The 14452-nt window shown below is 38.9% G+C and overlaps 2 protein-coding genes across 2 annotated transcripts in view; one reads left to right on the top strand and one right to left on the bottom strand.

Moving 5' to 3' along the window:
* Nucleotides 1-547: 547 nt before the first annotated feature.
* Nucleotides 548-3909, bottom strand: LOC5572955 (zinc finger protein 436). Its single transcript, XM_001654234.2, has 5 exons — nt 3663-3909; nt 3478-3596; nt 1754-2921; nt 1329-1417; nt 548-1261 (listed from the first exon to the last, which is right to left on the bottom strand). The coding sequence occupies exons 1-5, from the start codon at nt 3783-3785 to the stop codon at nt 1105-1107; spliced, it is 1656 nt and encodes a 551-aa protein (XP_001654284.2). The 5' UTR covers nt 3786-3909; the 3' UTR covers nt 548-1104.
* A 146-nt stretch (nt 3910-4055) lies between these two features.
* LOC5572956 (COMM domain-containing protein 4) overlaps nt 4056-14452 on the top strand; it is a 41628-nt gene continuing 31231 nt past the window's right edge. The window contains exon 1 of the mRNA XM_001654235.2: nt 4056-4217. Coding sequence (XP_001654285.2) covers nt 4215-4217 — 3 coding nt within the window. The 5' untranslated portion in view covers nt 4056-4214. The remainder of the gene's footprint in view (nt 4218-14452) is intronic.

The raw sequence follows: 14452 nt of genomic DNA on the forward strand, positions 1-14452 counted from the left end.
TTTCCCAACACTGCCCGTAGGTAGCAGACCGACCGGGTCGGCCTTCTGCCTTGTTGTTGTTCTCGGTGCGGGAGAAAAATCAATCACCGATAGTTGATGATGGGCGATGATTTTACTGCGGTGGAACGATACCAGATTCACTAGTTCACTTCCTTCGCAAAGCGCGATCGCCTAAGCACTCACTTTGCACAAAATTAAAACTTGTTTAACTGGTTTAACTAACTAAATAAACCAAAAACCCACGCGGGCGGGGGAAAAAAGGCCTAAATAAACTCTGCAAAACGTGCCGTGCGATGAGACCGGGATCCTGTCGACCGACTTGTGCAAGCGCTAAGTAAGGAATCGAGAATCGATTCAAAAGGTGAAGTGCGGTTTTTTAGAAGAGCCAGTCAATTTTTCTGCTTCGTAAACGATGATTTACCGGTGTGAGTAGGCTGAGGTGTAAAGCAACAAAAAAAGCGAGCCAAATAACTGAAAGTCAATAATTTTGTAATTACTTCACACTGTAAGGAGTATTCGAAGAATTCTTGTAAAAAAAATACTTAACTACTGGATATAAAATCTATTTTAAGTAGATAGAACCACCGTATCTAATCTAGATAAGATTTAGATTTTCATGCTTATTATATGACAGACTAATCCTGATTGCTGCATACCTAAAATCACTATACGAGAACGTGGAAATGAGAGTTTGCTAGAAATTCATCTAAAAGACACGCTTCATCAGAACAGCAAGACTCTTCTTCTTCATGGCGTTAACGTCCCCACTGGGATAGAGCCGGCTATTCAGCTTAGTGTTCTTATGAGCACTTAGTTATTAACTGAGAGCTTTCTTTGCCAAAGTTGCCATTTTTGCATTCGTATATCGGACTCCAACCACTCGGCTAAGGAAGGGCCCCTAGTCATTCTAGCAAATGTATAAATTTTGATGGAACAACAATAGGGCATGCATATCGACGACACAAGTCCAAAACCCGCTAAAACTGAGTATTGAACCTAAGCTATTTGAATAGATTTTCGACGTTCATTTCCTTTCGTGGTATAGTGCGAGTTCCGCGAGACTTACCTCCAGCGCTGTTTTCTTATACTAATTTATCTTAAGTCTTAGGCGTGGAAGCTGCTCTTCCAACCGTGCTCCTTGGTTTTGTGCTTGTGAAACGAGCTGGGATCGACGAACCGCCGGCTACAGTACTCGCACTGGTACGGTTTCTCACCGGTGTGCAGCCGGAGGTGCACCTTGAGGGTGGGTTTTCGCTTGAAGCTGAAATGTTAGACACACAAAACGATTACCGTTTATGATAAATAATTACAATCTGAGTGTCACTTACCTTTTGTGGCAGTATTCGCAAGTGAACTCCTTGGCATCACTATGAACCACTTGCATATGGCGATCGTAAGTGCTTTTGTAGGTGAAGTTCTGGAAAATTCAGATTTTTTAAAATCACAAACCACCAATCATCACTTATTCATTAATTTCAACAAAAAAACTGAATCGCTTTAATAACTGGAAAGTTTGGAATATGAGTCATGTTCGGAATTTGAGACAAAACGGTACGTCGACATTCATTACATGGAACTATTCAAAGCAATGACGAAAAAATAAATTCAACACTATTAGTGACAAACCATCCATAGTTAGTTTAAAAGCTACATAAAAGTAGCGTTGCCACGATAAAAATGTATTATTGTAAACATGGAACGAGCTCACCATCTTGATTGATCTTGATTCGCTCCACAGGAGCATCGCACCTACCTTGTTGCAATCCTTGCAATGGTACTCCGTGATGCCGCGGTGCAAATTCTCGTGATCCCTCAAGCCCAGCTTCTTGTTGAACACCCTGCCGCAGTAGGAGCAGAAGAACTGCGGCTGTTTGCCCTGGTGGGTGTTGTAGTCGTGCTTCTGCAGTTTCGCCTCCGAGGTGAACTTCCGCTCGCACTTGCTACACTGGTGGAACTCCACTCCGGACTCGGCGTGTTCGGCCTCGATGTGGGCCAGCAGTTCCTTGTTGAAGCGAAACTCGCGCAAACAGATCGAGCACTCGTTGCGCTCCTGGACGACTGGCTTCCGCTGCTTGACCTGGTAACTCTTGTGCGAGATCCGGTGAAGTCTGGCCGCAAGCAGCATAGTGAACTTTTTCGGGCAGATATCACAGCTGAACAATTGCAACTGGCAGTTGTTGTGTTCCCGCTCGAAATGGTACGCCAAGCGGTCGTTCTTGCCCATGTCCTCGTTGCACATGCCACAGACGTGCGGAATGTACCGGTTCATATTACGAAGCGGTCCGACCATTTTGGTAAGGACACGAACCCGTTGGTTCTTGCTGGATTTGCAGTCGTGCTCTTTGAGATACTGAACGACCTGGAAGTAGTCTAGACAGTGCGAACATTGATACCCTATGCAGGATTTGCTGTGAGCTTCCAGTTCCTCTTCCGTAGAGAATAGATCTTCGCAGAAGAGGCATCCGTAGGGCAAATCGTGCGATTGGAAGTGTAGATTAACCGCTATCAAATCCTCGTCAAATCCCACGAGGCATCGATCGCAATAGTATGGCAACAGGGGGCTGTGATCGTTCTGAAGATGCGAGACAAGAGCTCGCTTCGTTCCGTTGAAGTCCTTGCATATGTAGCAGGATAGAAGCTTCGAAGTGGAAGGCTTGTCCTCGTCGCTGGAATAATCCGGATCCGGGAACGACACATCTACATAGTCTTGATCGTCACTGTCTTCGTACTCCTGTTTGGAGATGGTCAGACTTGTGGTTCTCTGAACGTTATCTTCATTTTCGTTACCGTCCCTAACGTCCGTGGCCATTTCGCATTCGGTCTCTACTTTATCTTCCCTTATGGTTTCCAGAGGCAGAACAGTTACGATACTGATCGACGTTTTATCCTCTTCCATCAGTGCCATTTCCGATCGTTTGGTACTGCAAAGATTTACAGATTTTACGTACATTTTAGCTCGATTCGATTGAATATTCAAATTTTATGTTTTATTTTATGATGTTTAACCAAGGATTGTGTGCCTTCGGATCAACCAAGGATCGCTTAAGTGTCTTAAAAATATGAACTTTAGAAACCTCAAGCCTGAAAAAAGTAATTATAACACATTAACCAAAAGGGATTAAGGACTGTTCATTCTACAAAGTGGCCAAACCATTATTTACTCTGAGATTTATCCTATGGTGTTTTAGGAAATTTTGCAGAAATTTTTTGAGAAATTTCCCAAGCAAATTCTTAAAAAATATCCAAGGAATTGAAGGAATTTTAAAGAAATTATTGGAGAACCCCTGAAAAATCCAGAATGTATTGCTGAAACAAATCCTATAATTGAATAGAGACCAAGTCTCTAAGAGAAGACTCATTCCTAATTTGTTTCGATTTTATGGGCAATTTTCAAATGATTTTAATGTCCATTGAATCGATGTAAACCCGTCATCGTTGAAAGGTGACACAAGTGTCCCGTTGAACAGTCATACTCACTCTAAAAATGAACAGAAAAGCTTATCCGCCTGCCGGAACTCGTTGTAGATGGTGTACATCAGTTTGACCTTCATTTCGCACCCGTTGCAAATGTTAGCGTAGTCCTCGGCGTTGGAAATCTAGAACATTGATCCGGAATCCGTGAAAAAGGTTCCATTCAAGAGAGTCCCCCAAACTAAACAAACCTGAATGCCCAACGTATCGAGCAGAAGTTCGGTGATTTCCGCCAGCGTTAGGCGCTCGTAGATGGGGCTGGTTGGTTCGCTGGCCGACAGGCACAGCCGGCACGATTCGGGAACGATGTCCATCGAGGGGCGGCGGGTGGAATTCTCGTACAAATCGGCTTGGGAATTGAATTTTCTGCTGGTGAGCGAGCGTCAATTTGTTTTCACTTTGGGATCTGATGATGACACTGACGCTGATGGATGCACTTTGGGCAATGCATCAGCGGCGGTTGCTGTCAAAAATGCATTTCTGCAAAACGCATGTGCCCATGCAGCAATAGAACTTAAAACATCGCACATAACAAAATTTGTTGAACTTCAGTTATTTACATGAATTTGTTTTTAGTTGTTTTGTTGTGATCCGTAGTTTCGTGTCGGATTTAAGGTTTCCGATAAAAAGTTCAATAAAACTCTTGTTAAATGTTAAAAACTTGTTACTAAATAGGAGTTTTAGCTTGATAAACATCTGAGAGTGGTTTAAAAGGCGAAAAGTGAGTGAAATTTGAATTAGCAATGGTAAGTTTTACATATTTTTAAAATACGAGATAAGAAGGATCAGAAGTAAATCATAATCATAAGGGAGATGGGGAATAAAACGGCACAGTATCCAATTAATAAGCCTAGATGCCAAGTCGATGGATGTTATTGCTCATTGTTGGCAAATATATTTTTTAAGCAAATGTTCAATAAAGGCTGAAACAAATTTTAAATTTTACTATTGTCACCCTTCAATTTTCCCAACAATCCCGAAGGGACGAAAAAATAAATTATCTAATTTTAGTGTTGTTTTCCATTGCTATTTATTTACCGTCAAGCTACCATTCACCGTGCATTTAAGAAAAAATTGCACTTCAAAAAAATATAAAACTATTCCAAATAATTTGAAGCGTACTAGAATACCACTACGTAGCGGGCAATTATATAATAATTCAGGGAAAAATCTAAAACTAGTGATGCATAACAAAAAATTAGTCAAAAATTATGTTTGAAAATGTCATGTTAAGGTCGCCTCGTACCGTTCTATGTCACCATTTACCGTGCACACTAGTGCACCATTCACCGTGCGTATAGTTTTCGTCATGATTTGATTTTGTATCTTGAAGAAACGTTGTTAATGGAGCAACTATGTTGCTAGTAGTGTGCGCATTCATTTTTAAGAGTATTCAAATCTTCATTTACAATAAAAACTATACAAAGTTTAAAAATTGGCTAAATTATTATTTTTTAATTAAAATCGTTATTGGAGGTTTGACTGTATTGTCCAAACCATTCCATATTCACTTAAATTCTAAATATGAAGTAGTTTAATGACGACATAACAATAAATCTAATATTATCGCATAATTTCATGCCTTTTACACTATACACGGTAATAGGATCCATATATATTGAAAAGGATCCATTCACCGTGCATTTGGGTTTCGACTGAAACACAATAAAAATTCTAATTTGCATTAAATCTCATTGCTCATACGATGAAATACATCTTACTAATAATATCCACAGTGAAAACTTGTTGAAATTTTGAAAAATTTCATACTCTATCGTTAAAATAAAAAATGTGATTTTTTGGCGTTTCTACCAAGATTGTTGCAATATCTCGTTATCAAACAGAATTCACATGATTTTGTCTACATAAACTAGGTTTTTCAAAATTATTTGTGGCAAAAACTACTTCGTTTCATCAGTTTTATCTTATTTTGCTGACCAAAGAATGATTTGTGAAAATTGTATGAATATTCTGTAGGAATTTGTATATGTGCACGGTGAATGGAGGCCGCACGGTGACTGGTGACTTAACGGTATTTATTTATTTATTTATTTATTTATTTCGTCAAGTGTAGGTAGACTACATACAATAATTACAATACTTTCTTACATGCTATGGATTACTTCTATTGTTCTTTAGTCGTGTTTTAAGCTGCTCTTTGGACATAGTAATACCAATGAATATGCAATGTACATTATACTGACGCATCATACGATTTATTGGTCCATTTTGAGCATAATGCGTTCTGCATGATTTTTCTGAAAAATAATTTTCTTGTTCTTAAATGCCGAGAGGGTGTGCAGAAGTTTAGTTGAGAAAGAAGTACAGCAGAGTCTACGCGGTTCGAAATAATGTTTTTTTTTATAAAGAGAATCATTGCAAATTCCCGGCGTTGCTTAAGTGTTTCCAAGTTGATGAGCATGCAGCGTGCTTCATACGACGGAAGTGGCAGTACAGTCCAATTCAAAATTTGAAGGGCGTATAAAAGGAATTGCTTCTGTACTGATTCTATGCGTTCTTCGTGTACGACATGGTACGGGTTCCATACTATGTGACAATATTCCAGAATTGGTCTTACATATGTGATATACAATAGTTTGATAGCATATGGGTCTTGAAAATTTTTACTGAATCTCTTAATGAAGCCAAGCATGCTGTTTGCTTTGTTTATTATGGAATTATAATGTTCTACAAAAGTGAGTTTAGAGTCTAGGATTACGCCCAAATCCCTTACAATTTTACGCTTCTGCACTTTTTTTTTTTTTTTGTTGGGAAGGTTAAGCCACTGCGTCCATTGGATTGAACTTTTGCTTCTGCACTACTTGATTTCCTAAAAATACTTCAATTGGAGGTGTTACATATTTAAATGCTATTGAATTACATATTATGATATTGAGTTGGAGTAGACTTTTTTGCACCAAGTGAAGAATAAGTTAATGCCATTCTGGAATTCTTCTGCTTCGCTAGAATTACTTACTTCCATGAAGAGCTTCATGTCGTCTATATATATAAGAAATTTTATTTTTCTAAGTAACAAGGAAATGTCATTTACATACAAAATAAAAAGAAGTGGGTCTAAATGAGAACCTTGGGGTACTCCAGAGGTTACAGAAATGGGTGCTGATAATTTATTTTGAAAGTGCACTATTTGTTTCCGATCTGATAGATATGACTGGATCCAACTCAAGAATCCTGGCTCCATTCCTATTTTTTGCAATTTGCAGATTAATAATGGTATGTCGATTCGGTCAAATGCCTTACTGAAGTCAGTGTAGAGGGCTTCTACGTGCTTGCCATTGTCCATTGCGTTGAGAATGAAAGATACAAATTCTAGCAGATTGGAAGATGTTGAGCGGCCATTAAAAAAGCCATGCTGCCTACAAATAATTTGGTTTTTTACTTGCTGGAAAATTTTGTCGTTCACGAGAGATTCGAAGAGTTTGGGGATACTGGAGATAATGACAATTCCGTGATAGTTCCGTATGTCAGACTTTGTACCTGATTTGAAAACAGGCACCAATTATGAGGATTTCCAAGCTTCTGGAAATTTTCCATTATTTAGAGACATGTTGAAAAGGCGTTCTAAGGGATGGGTAAGTTCTTCTGAGAGATTTTCAAAGAACACGGGTGCAATGCCATCCGGTCCTGCTCCCTTTGATGCGTCTAGGTTTTTTAGAGCCGATAAGATTTCTTGTTGTGATAGCTTTGCAATAGATGTACAGGTCGGACTCGATTATCCGTAGAGTCATTTTTTTTTCACTCCGGATAATCGAATTTTCCAGACAATCGAATCACTAAGAAAAATATTGAAATCTTTGATAAAAAAAAAACTAAAATATAATATTTTTTCGTTATTTTATTTATATGATGCGGTGATGTGGCCAGAATTTTTTTTTTCTAGAAACAGTAGGGGCCTTTACAAGAAAAACAATTTTTTGATTAGCATACCTAAAAAAACACTTTTTCAAACCCCCTCTTCTTAAATACGTTCTAAACTGCAAAATCATGCATATTCTATATGGAAATACCAAATTATCTCACATTTATGCATAAAAATTGAAAAACAAGAACATCAAAAAACAAATTCCGGATAATCGAGTCTAAAATTCCGGATAATCGAATCCCGGATAATCGAGTCCCCGGATAATCGAGTCTCCGGATAATCGAGTCCGACCTGTACTATTAGAAATTTCTGGGAAAAAAGAAAAGAAATTGCGGTCGCGGTCTTCTTTGGAGTAGGTAGTATACACTTCTTGGAAGAAATCTGCAAAGAGGTTGCAGATATCGGAAGAGTTTTCACCTACGTTTTCGTCAAAATGCATTCGCGAAGGGAAATTGCTACTTTTTAATTTAGTGTTTAAATAATTAAAAAAGTTTTTAGGACATGATTTGACTTCGGATTCGACCTTACGATTATATTCTTCATGTGCGGAGTTAATGGCTGAGTTGAGTTGGTTACATATGTCATGATAATTTTATAAGTTCATGGCAGTATTTTGTTTTTGTTTTTGTATAATTTATGCGCTTTCTGTTTCTTGTTCTTTAGGTTTATTAGTTATGGGCTAAACCAAACCGGTAATTTGTTATTTTGTATACGTCTTCTTCTTTTTGTTGGCACAGTTTCATTAATTATTTGTTGAATAATTGAATGGAATTTGTCTACTTCAGTGTCGACATTTCCTTCAATAATATGTTGCCAATTAATTGTACATAGCCTACGTTTGGCTTCTTTGTACTTTGCTTTATTGTATTCCGGCACTTTCTCGTACTGCCAGTCACTGGGGAGATAAGTTTTATGTATGAAGATTGAGTATTCAATTGTTGTGTGAAATACTTCATTTTTCCATAGAGGTGATAATGATGTATACACACAGAAATCTTCAGTGCAATTTGTAAACAAGAGGTCCAAGTAAGAATTTTGCTGATTTTTTACGTGATTAATTTGATTTAGGCCAAAATATGATATTTTGTCGAATAAAAATTGTAAAGTACTGTCTTCGCCTACGACTGGGAGTAAAAGTGATTCATTTTCATTGTCTGCAATGAAGTCGGCATTGCGTTGGTTAAAGTCGCCATAAATATGCAGTTTTACTTCAGGTTATTTTATTTTTTATTATTTTTTAATTTGTTATGTTTATATTACAGTATTGTCTCTGCAAGAAGCTAGTTGTCGTTTCACCGCGCTCCGTTTTTTAAGTTGGATTCAATTTGTATGCGAACGTTGAAAATAGTAAATTACGTCGTAGTATCCTTTTATGTCTACCAGGAGTCAATATCTATCACAGTTGTTGTCAAAGGTATCATTTGCGCTGGAAAGCAGTAATTTTTATGATAAAACTCGACGTTTGAGAACTCAAAACACCATCGCTGTGAAGATGCTTTGTAAAAAGTGCACTCATTCTATTGACATGAAGACGGAATGCTTCACTGTGTGCGAAGGAAACTGTAGCGGAGCTTATCATGCTCATTGTGTTGGACTCTCTGAAGCTGCTGTGAGTGTGATAAAAAAGAACATCATATGGCTTTGCGATATCTGTTTAGAATCGTTTCATGCCGAACGCTTCCAAGAGCTGATCGAATGTAAACAAGACGCAGAGCACAGTGGTCCAAAAGTGGAAATAATAAAAGAAATTAATGAATTAAAGATTCAAATTTCCAACATCACTACAATGTTGTCAGGATACTCGCGACGTTCAACATTAGAGGAATCATTACCATTGCAACAAGTTTCAACACCGTTATCATCTCCGGACGCTCTGAACGAAGTATTGCGAGAAAGTTCTGCTAATCATACGACTGAAGGAATAGCATGCACCAGTACGGAACGACAACATTCTTTTTCGCTGCTTTTATCGAATGTGATTGGTATCGAAATCGCTTGGAATTACGGATATAGACAACAGGACCGTTACTAAGCTCGTGCCGAAATGGAAACCATGTGAAGAATTGGACTACATCTCCTTCAAAGTGGTTCTCGATGAGAAATGGAAAACAGCCGCATTGAGATCGTCTACTTGGCCACCGGCTATAAAATTCAGGAAATTTATCAATCGCCAAAGATGTACTTGGTATCCGTCTAGTTGATCAAGTCTCACTGAAATTATATGCTCGTTGTTAGTGTTTTGTGTTTGGAGTTGTTAGTTTTAAAGTGCTTAAATTCAAAATTTACTGGTTTATTTTATCTGTATGTTTAAAATTTTTTTGTTGCCGTATTATTACTGTCTTATTGCCGTCTTTATTACTGTAATATTGTCAAAATGCTTATTGTTTACCCTAGTTTTAAGAACACATCATTGGGGCAGAATAAAGCCTGTTGATGAACAAATAAATAAAGAAATAAAGAAATATTATTTTTTAATAAAATTTTGATATGTTACGACCGAGAAATGATACGACTGCGAAAGAGTATATTTTGACGTTTCGGAATCAATAGTTTAGCATACTCGTCTGTACAATGAGGCTTTAAACTTAACACTGGGTGCTTATCTTTATTTGGCTCTCGGTTAAAGAGATGAGAACGTTTGGCCATCACTGTATTATACACCAAGTAGAACGTTTCTCCAACAGTTGATTGTTTCTGTGTCGAAATCGAAAAAAATATTAATTAATACACATATATTTAAAAATGCCTTGTCGGGGATCGAGGACGTAAAGGTTAAATCACAGAGAAACAGACGTAACACTTAGAACAAATCGCGATCAAAACCATACTCGAGAAAACATTTACGCCCAACAGAAAACGAGAAAACTTTTAGGATCAACAGATGGCGGTAGTGTGCGAATGTCAATCGCGAACAAAAACGATGCGAGCGCTGCGGGGCGTGGATTGACCAACTACAATATATTTGAATCGAACGTTTAAAAGGTGGTCGATAGACAGTAATGAGAGTGTGACGTCTGCTTGTCTGTAGTTAAATCGTGTTTTGATATTTTTAGACGCATTTGCAGTGATGCATTTCAAACTGAACGCGAGCCAAAAGTGAACTGAATGCGTACTAATTTTGCACGTGAACGCAGTGAACAGTGAACTTTCGTGCAAGATTCTGACGCTGCTCACTTTAAAATGCACAGTGAAGCACAAAACCTTAAAACACTACTTTAACATAGGAAAAATAGAATTGATGGAGTCCTTAACATATTGTGAGAACGGAAAAATATCATCTAGTCCAGTCTGTCTGAATACCGACCCTTTGAAAATTGACTTCCTATGCTTTGCAATGTAAAAATGCGGAGCTTAACGCATAGGGTCAACTGTGATAACTAGTCGTGAGTGTATTTGGGTTTTAAGTTGTTCCACAGTTGAACTGTTGAACACATCAAAATGAAACAAAAATAATAATATACGAAGCAAAGATTTCATTCGGTTATCGGAGTTCTAGTTCATCAGTTTAATCGCGATTTCATAGTCTACAATCTAGACTAAGTTATTAAACTTCCTACACACGCAGGTAACCTTTTTGCCCTACGTGCTAATGGATCAATGTACTAGTTCACTTTTTGACGTTCGAGCGTGCTGCGTTATTTACGTGACCATGGAAACAAGTGAATTCGGCACCGCTCAAACGTGAAATTAGTGAACTCGTGCGTTGGTCCATATGGATCGATGCACGAGTTCACTAATTTGACGTTTGAGGGGTGCCACATTCATTCGTTACCATGGCCACATAAATAACATGGCACCGCTCAAACGTCAGATAGTGAACTCGTGCATCGGTCCATATGGCTAACATACACAGCGAATTAGCGGGCTAGTGATTACTTGGACAACTGTTAACCTTCGGGCTGTCGCGCTGGTGTACTTTGTTCAACAGTTGTGATTTATATGCTATCATTTTGCAGCAAAGATTTCTATGGACACTAAACCAAAATGTATTCCTCAAGAATCTTCTTAAGGCCTTTTATAATGCGGTGAAATCAACAAATGTACATGGAAGTCACATAATAATGAACGCACTATATACGACTCGAGTAGAGCACATATTGAAATTTGTATATCTCAAAATCCAGAGAATTTTGAAGCTTGGAGTCTTCAGTAACGGTGTTCTGGAGTAGCGCTATCAGATGGTATCTAATTTAATTCGAAATTTGGCCACTAGGTGGCACTAGTCGGCATCAAACTTTTACTTTTATTTATGTAGATATCTCAGTAGCCTGACCACTTAGAAAAATGGCGTCTTCGGCAAAGTTGTTCAGTGACTCAAGAGCTATCATTGTTCGATCTAGTTGATTCAAAATTTGGCATAAGGCGGCGCTTGTGCATAAAACATTTGTTTTGACGTCATCTTTCTATGTGGTCAGGATCCTAAGATATCTGTAAAACAAATGCTCACTGCGACACCTGGTGTTAAAATTTAAAATGAACCAGCTCGGTCAATGATTGCACTTGGCTTATTAAACAACTTTGTCGAAGATGTCATCTTTCTAAGTAGTCAGGATGGGATATTTGCAAAGAAAAACTTTCATGCATAATAGCGCCGCCTGGTGGCGGAATTCCGTATCCAAATGACAACCGTATGTCAGTCCTCGATCTCCTAAACAGTTTTGTGAAAGATGGTTTTTCTATATTTAATCTAAATCGCGAGGTATTTAACCATCCAGTCGTCGCGCGGTTTGCCACCATCAGAGCCACCATGCTGCTGTTGTGAACGAAAAGCGAGGTTTTTTCAACAGTGTTGTACAAAATACAACAGCGCGACGACAGAAGTGTTAATATTCAACATGAAAAACCAGGGGTGTTGTACAAAGTACATCGCACGACTGCTCGCGTTGTTATGGATCCGGCAGAAATAAGGACCAATCCCTGTGTGGTGTGTGCCAGTCTATGATATAAGCCGGTCTAAGGTGAACTGACTCATGGATTAGTGCACGCGTTCACTCGTTGACGTTTGTGAACGAGTGAATTCGGCACCGCTCAAACGTCAAATTAGTGAACTCGTGCACTGGTCCATTGTATAGTGGTTTTCACGCCCGATGGTATGGGTGCCCTAGTGTAGATGTAGTTTTGAACCTTAGAGGAAAACAATATGCACTCTGTCTCGAAAAACACCCAGAATCCGTGTATAATTTTTTCAAATTGGGTATTTCCTTATGCATTTTGATGAGTCTGGAAAGCGTGTGCAAGTTTCTTTGAGGAAAACATAAACAAACTGTGTATGACGAGCGTATGCTAGTCTACGTGTGTTCAAATGTCACTAAGCTCTATGGACCAATGGACCAATGCACGAATTCACTTATTTGACGTTTGAGCGATGCCGAATTCACTTGTTGCCATGGTCACGTAAATAACACGGCACCGCTCAAAAGTCAAATAGTGAACTCGTGCATCGGTCCATGCATGAGTTCACTCGTTGAAGTTTGAGCGGTGCCGTGTTATTTATGTGACCAATGGGAACCAATGTCACTGACCATGGGAACGCGTGAACTTTGAACCGCTCGAATGTCAAATTAGTGAACTCGTGGATCGGTCCATTGATGCGATCATCCGACACACTCGCATGGCTCGGTCAGACGGGAGCAGATACTCGAAGTGTTCGGTGGTGTAGCAAACATAACCAGTGAATCAATTGTCACCCAACACGCAGCAACAAAGACATTGTCATCTCATATTCTTGTTGCAACAATTTTATTCCGCAACATCAGTTTATCACTACTTGAACAGAATATGATAATGATTGATCACTACGTGCGTAGCGATTTTCTGGGCTTTGCATTGCAATTTTCGAGAACCTTCTCCGTATTTGGTAACCATGGACACATTATCGAACAGCATCCATAAAACAAATTTGGTTTTGTGTTTAAAATGACTGATTAATTGCTAGTTGAAAATATTGTAACAATATTGCTCCCTGTGATTGTCATGACAATTTTGCTTTTGATTGTATCCCTATCCGTAAAAGTTGGGACAAACGGTTGTGAGCGAGCTTGCTTTGTTCTTTGATTTTTATCTGTTTTGATGACAATTTGATTCACTGAGCATAACCAGACGCTGCAGGCTGGGTGATAATTGGCGGCATTTCAGACTTTCACAATCCCCTTTTTTCAAATCTCCAAGCGTCGTGACCTGGGAGGGAGGCACCGACACTACACACGAAATATGGCACAACACTTTTCCAAATTGCAAGATAACTCCCGCTCACCAACGACAATCAAGGCAGGCTTGGGGAAAATCGCTAGTTTTATTTTATTGTGTACCTTCGATCTTTCTGGACAAACTTGGAAAAAGGGCCATAGTTTTATGTGCATTCAATTTTAATGATGATTGGAAAACAGTAAAAAGATGCGTGTTTCATTACTTTATATTCGATCAAATTAAATGGTACTATCGTGGCATTGCTTTTGGGTGTTGCAGGAATTGATTTTCAACCGACTGTTTTCAACTTTGTTGGCATGCAAACATTTGTTTTGATCAATTACGCGCTTATATCAAGTTTGTCCATTCTTCAAGATCTGGGCTCACAGTGACAGTTCGTGACAGCAGAATCTCGGCTCACTATTGTAGTATCCGAATCCGAACTTCCACTCCACTTTCGGCCGATTCCGCCATCGGCCGAACACGGATGTGCTAGGTACAAGCCAGCACAACCGCTCGCCACAAAATCTTTCACTAAACTCAGGTCTCGATCACGAGACACGCATGCTCAGTCTTGTGCGCGCTTTTTCGAGCTTTCTAGCTGTCAATTCTAACACGCTTAAATGAAACATACATGACTAAGCATTAATACTCATATAAAGCATGCACGCTCATATAAAATCAATCAATCAACTCTAGCTACCACAACTATGACGTACATAAATTTTGTATCGGTTTCTCCCTCCCAGGTCGGGACTAATACATATTTGAATAGTGCGCTGTGTTAATAAACAACGTAAGAATGAAGCGCCACACTCAAAAACAAACTGATTTCAAAAAGCGGCGAGTTGAGGCGCGTCCAAGGGGTGGATCACTCCTGATGCATCTGATGTATCGAGGAAATATGATGCA

This window comes from Aedes aegypti, chromosome 3 (assembly GCF_002204515.2).
Source record: "Aedes aegypti strain LVP_AGWG chromosome 3, AaegL5.0 Primary Assembly, whole genome shotgun sequence".
Lineage (NCBI taxonomy): Eukaryota > Metazoa > Arthropoda > Insecta > Diptera > Culicidae > Aedes > Aedes aegypti.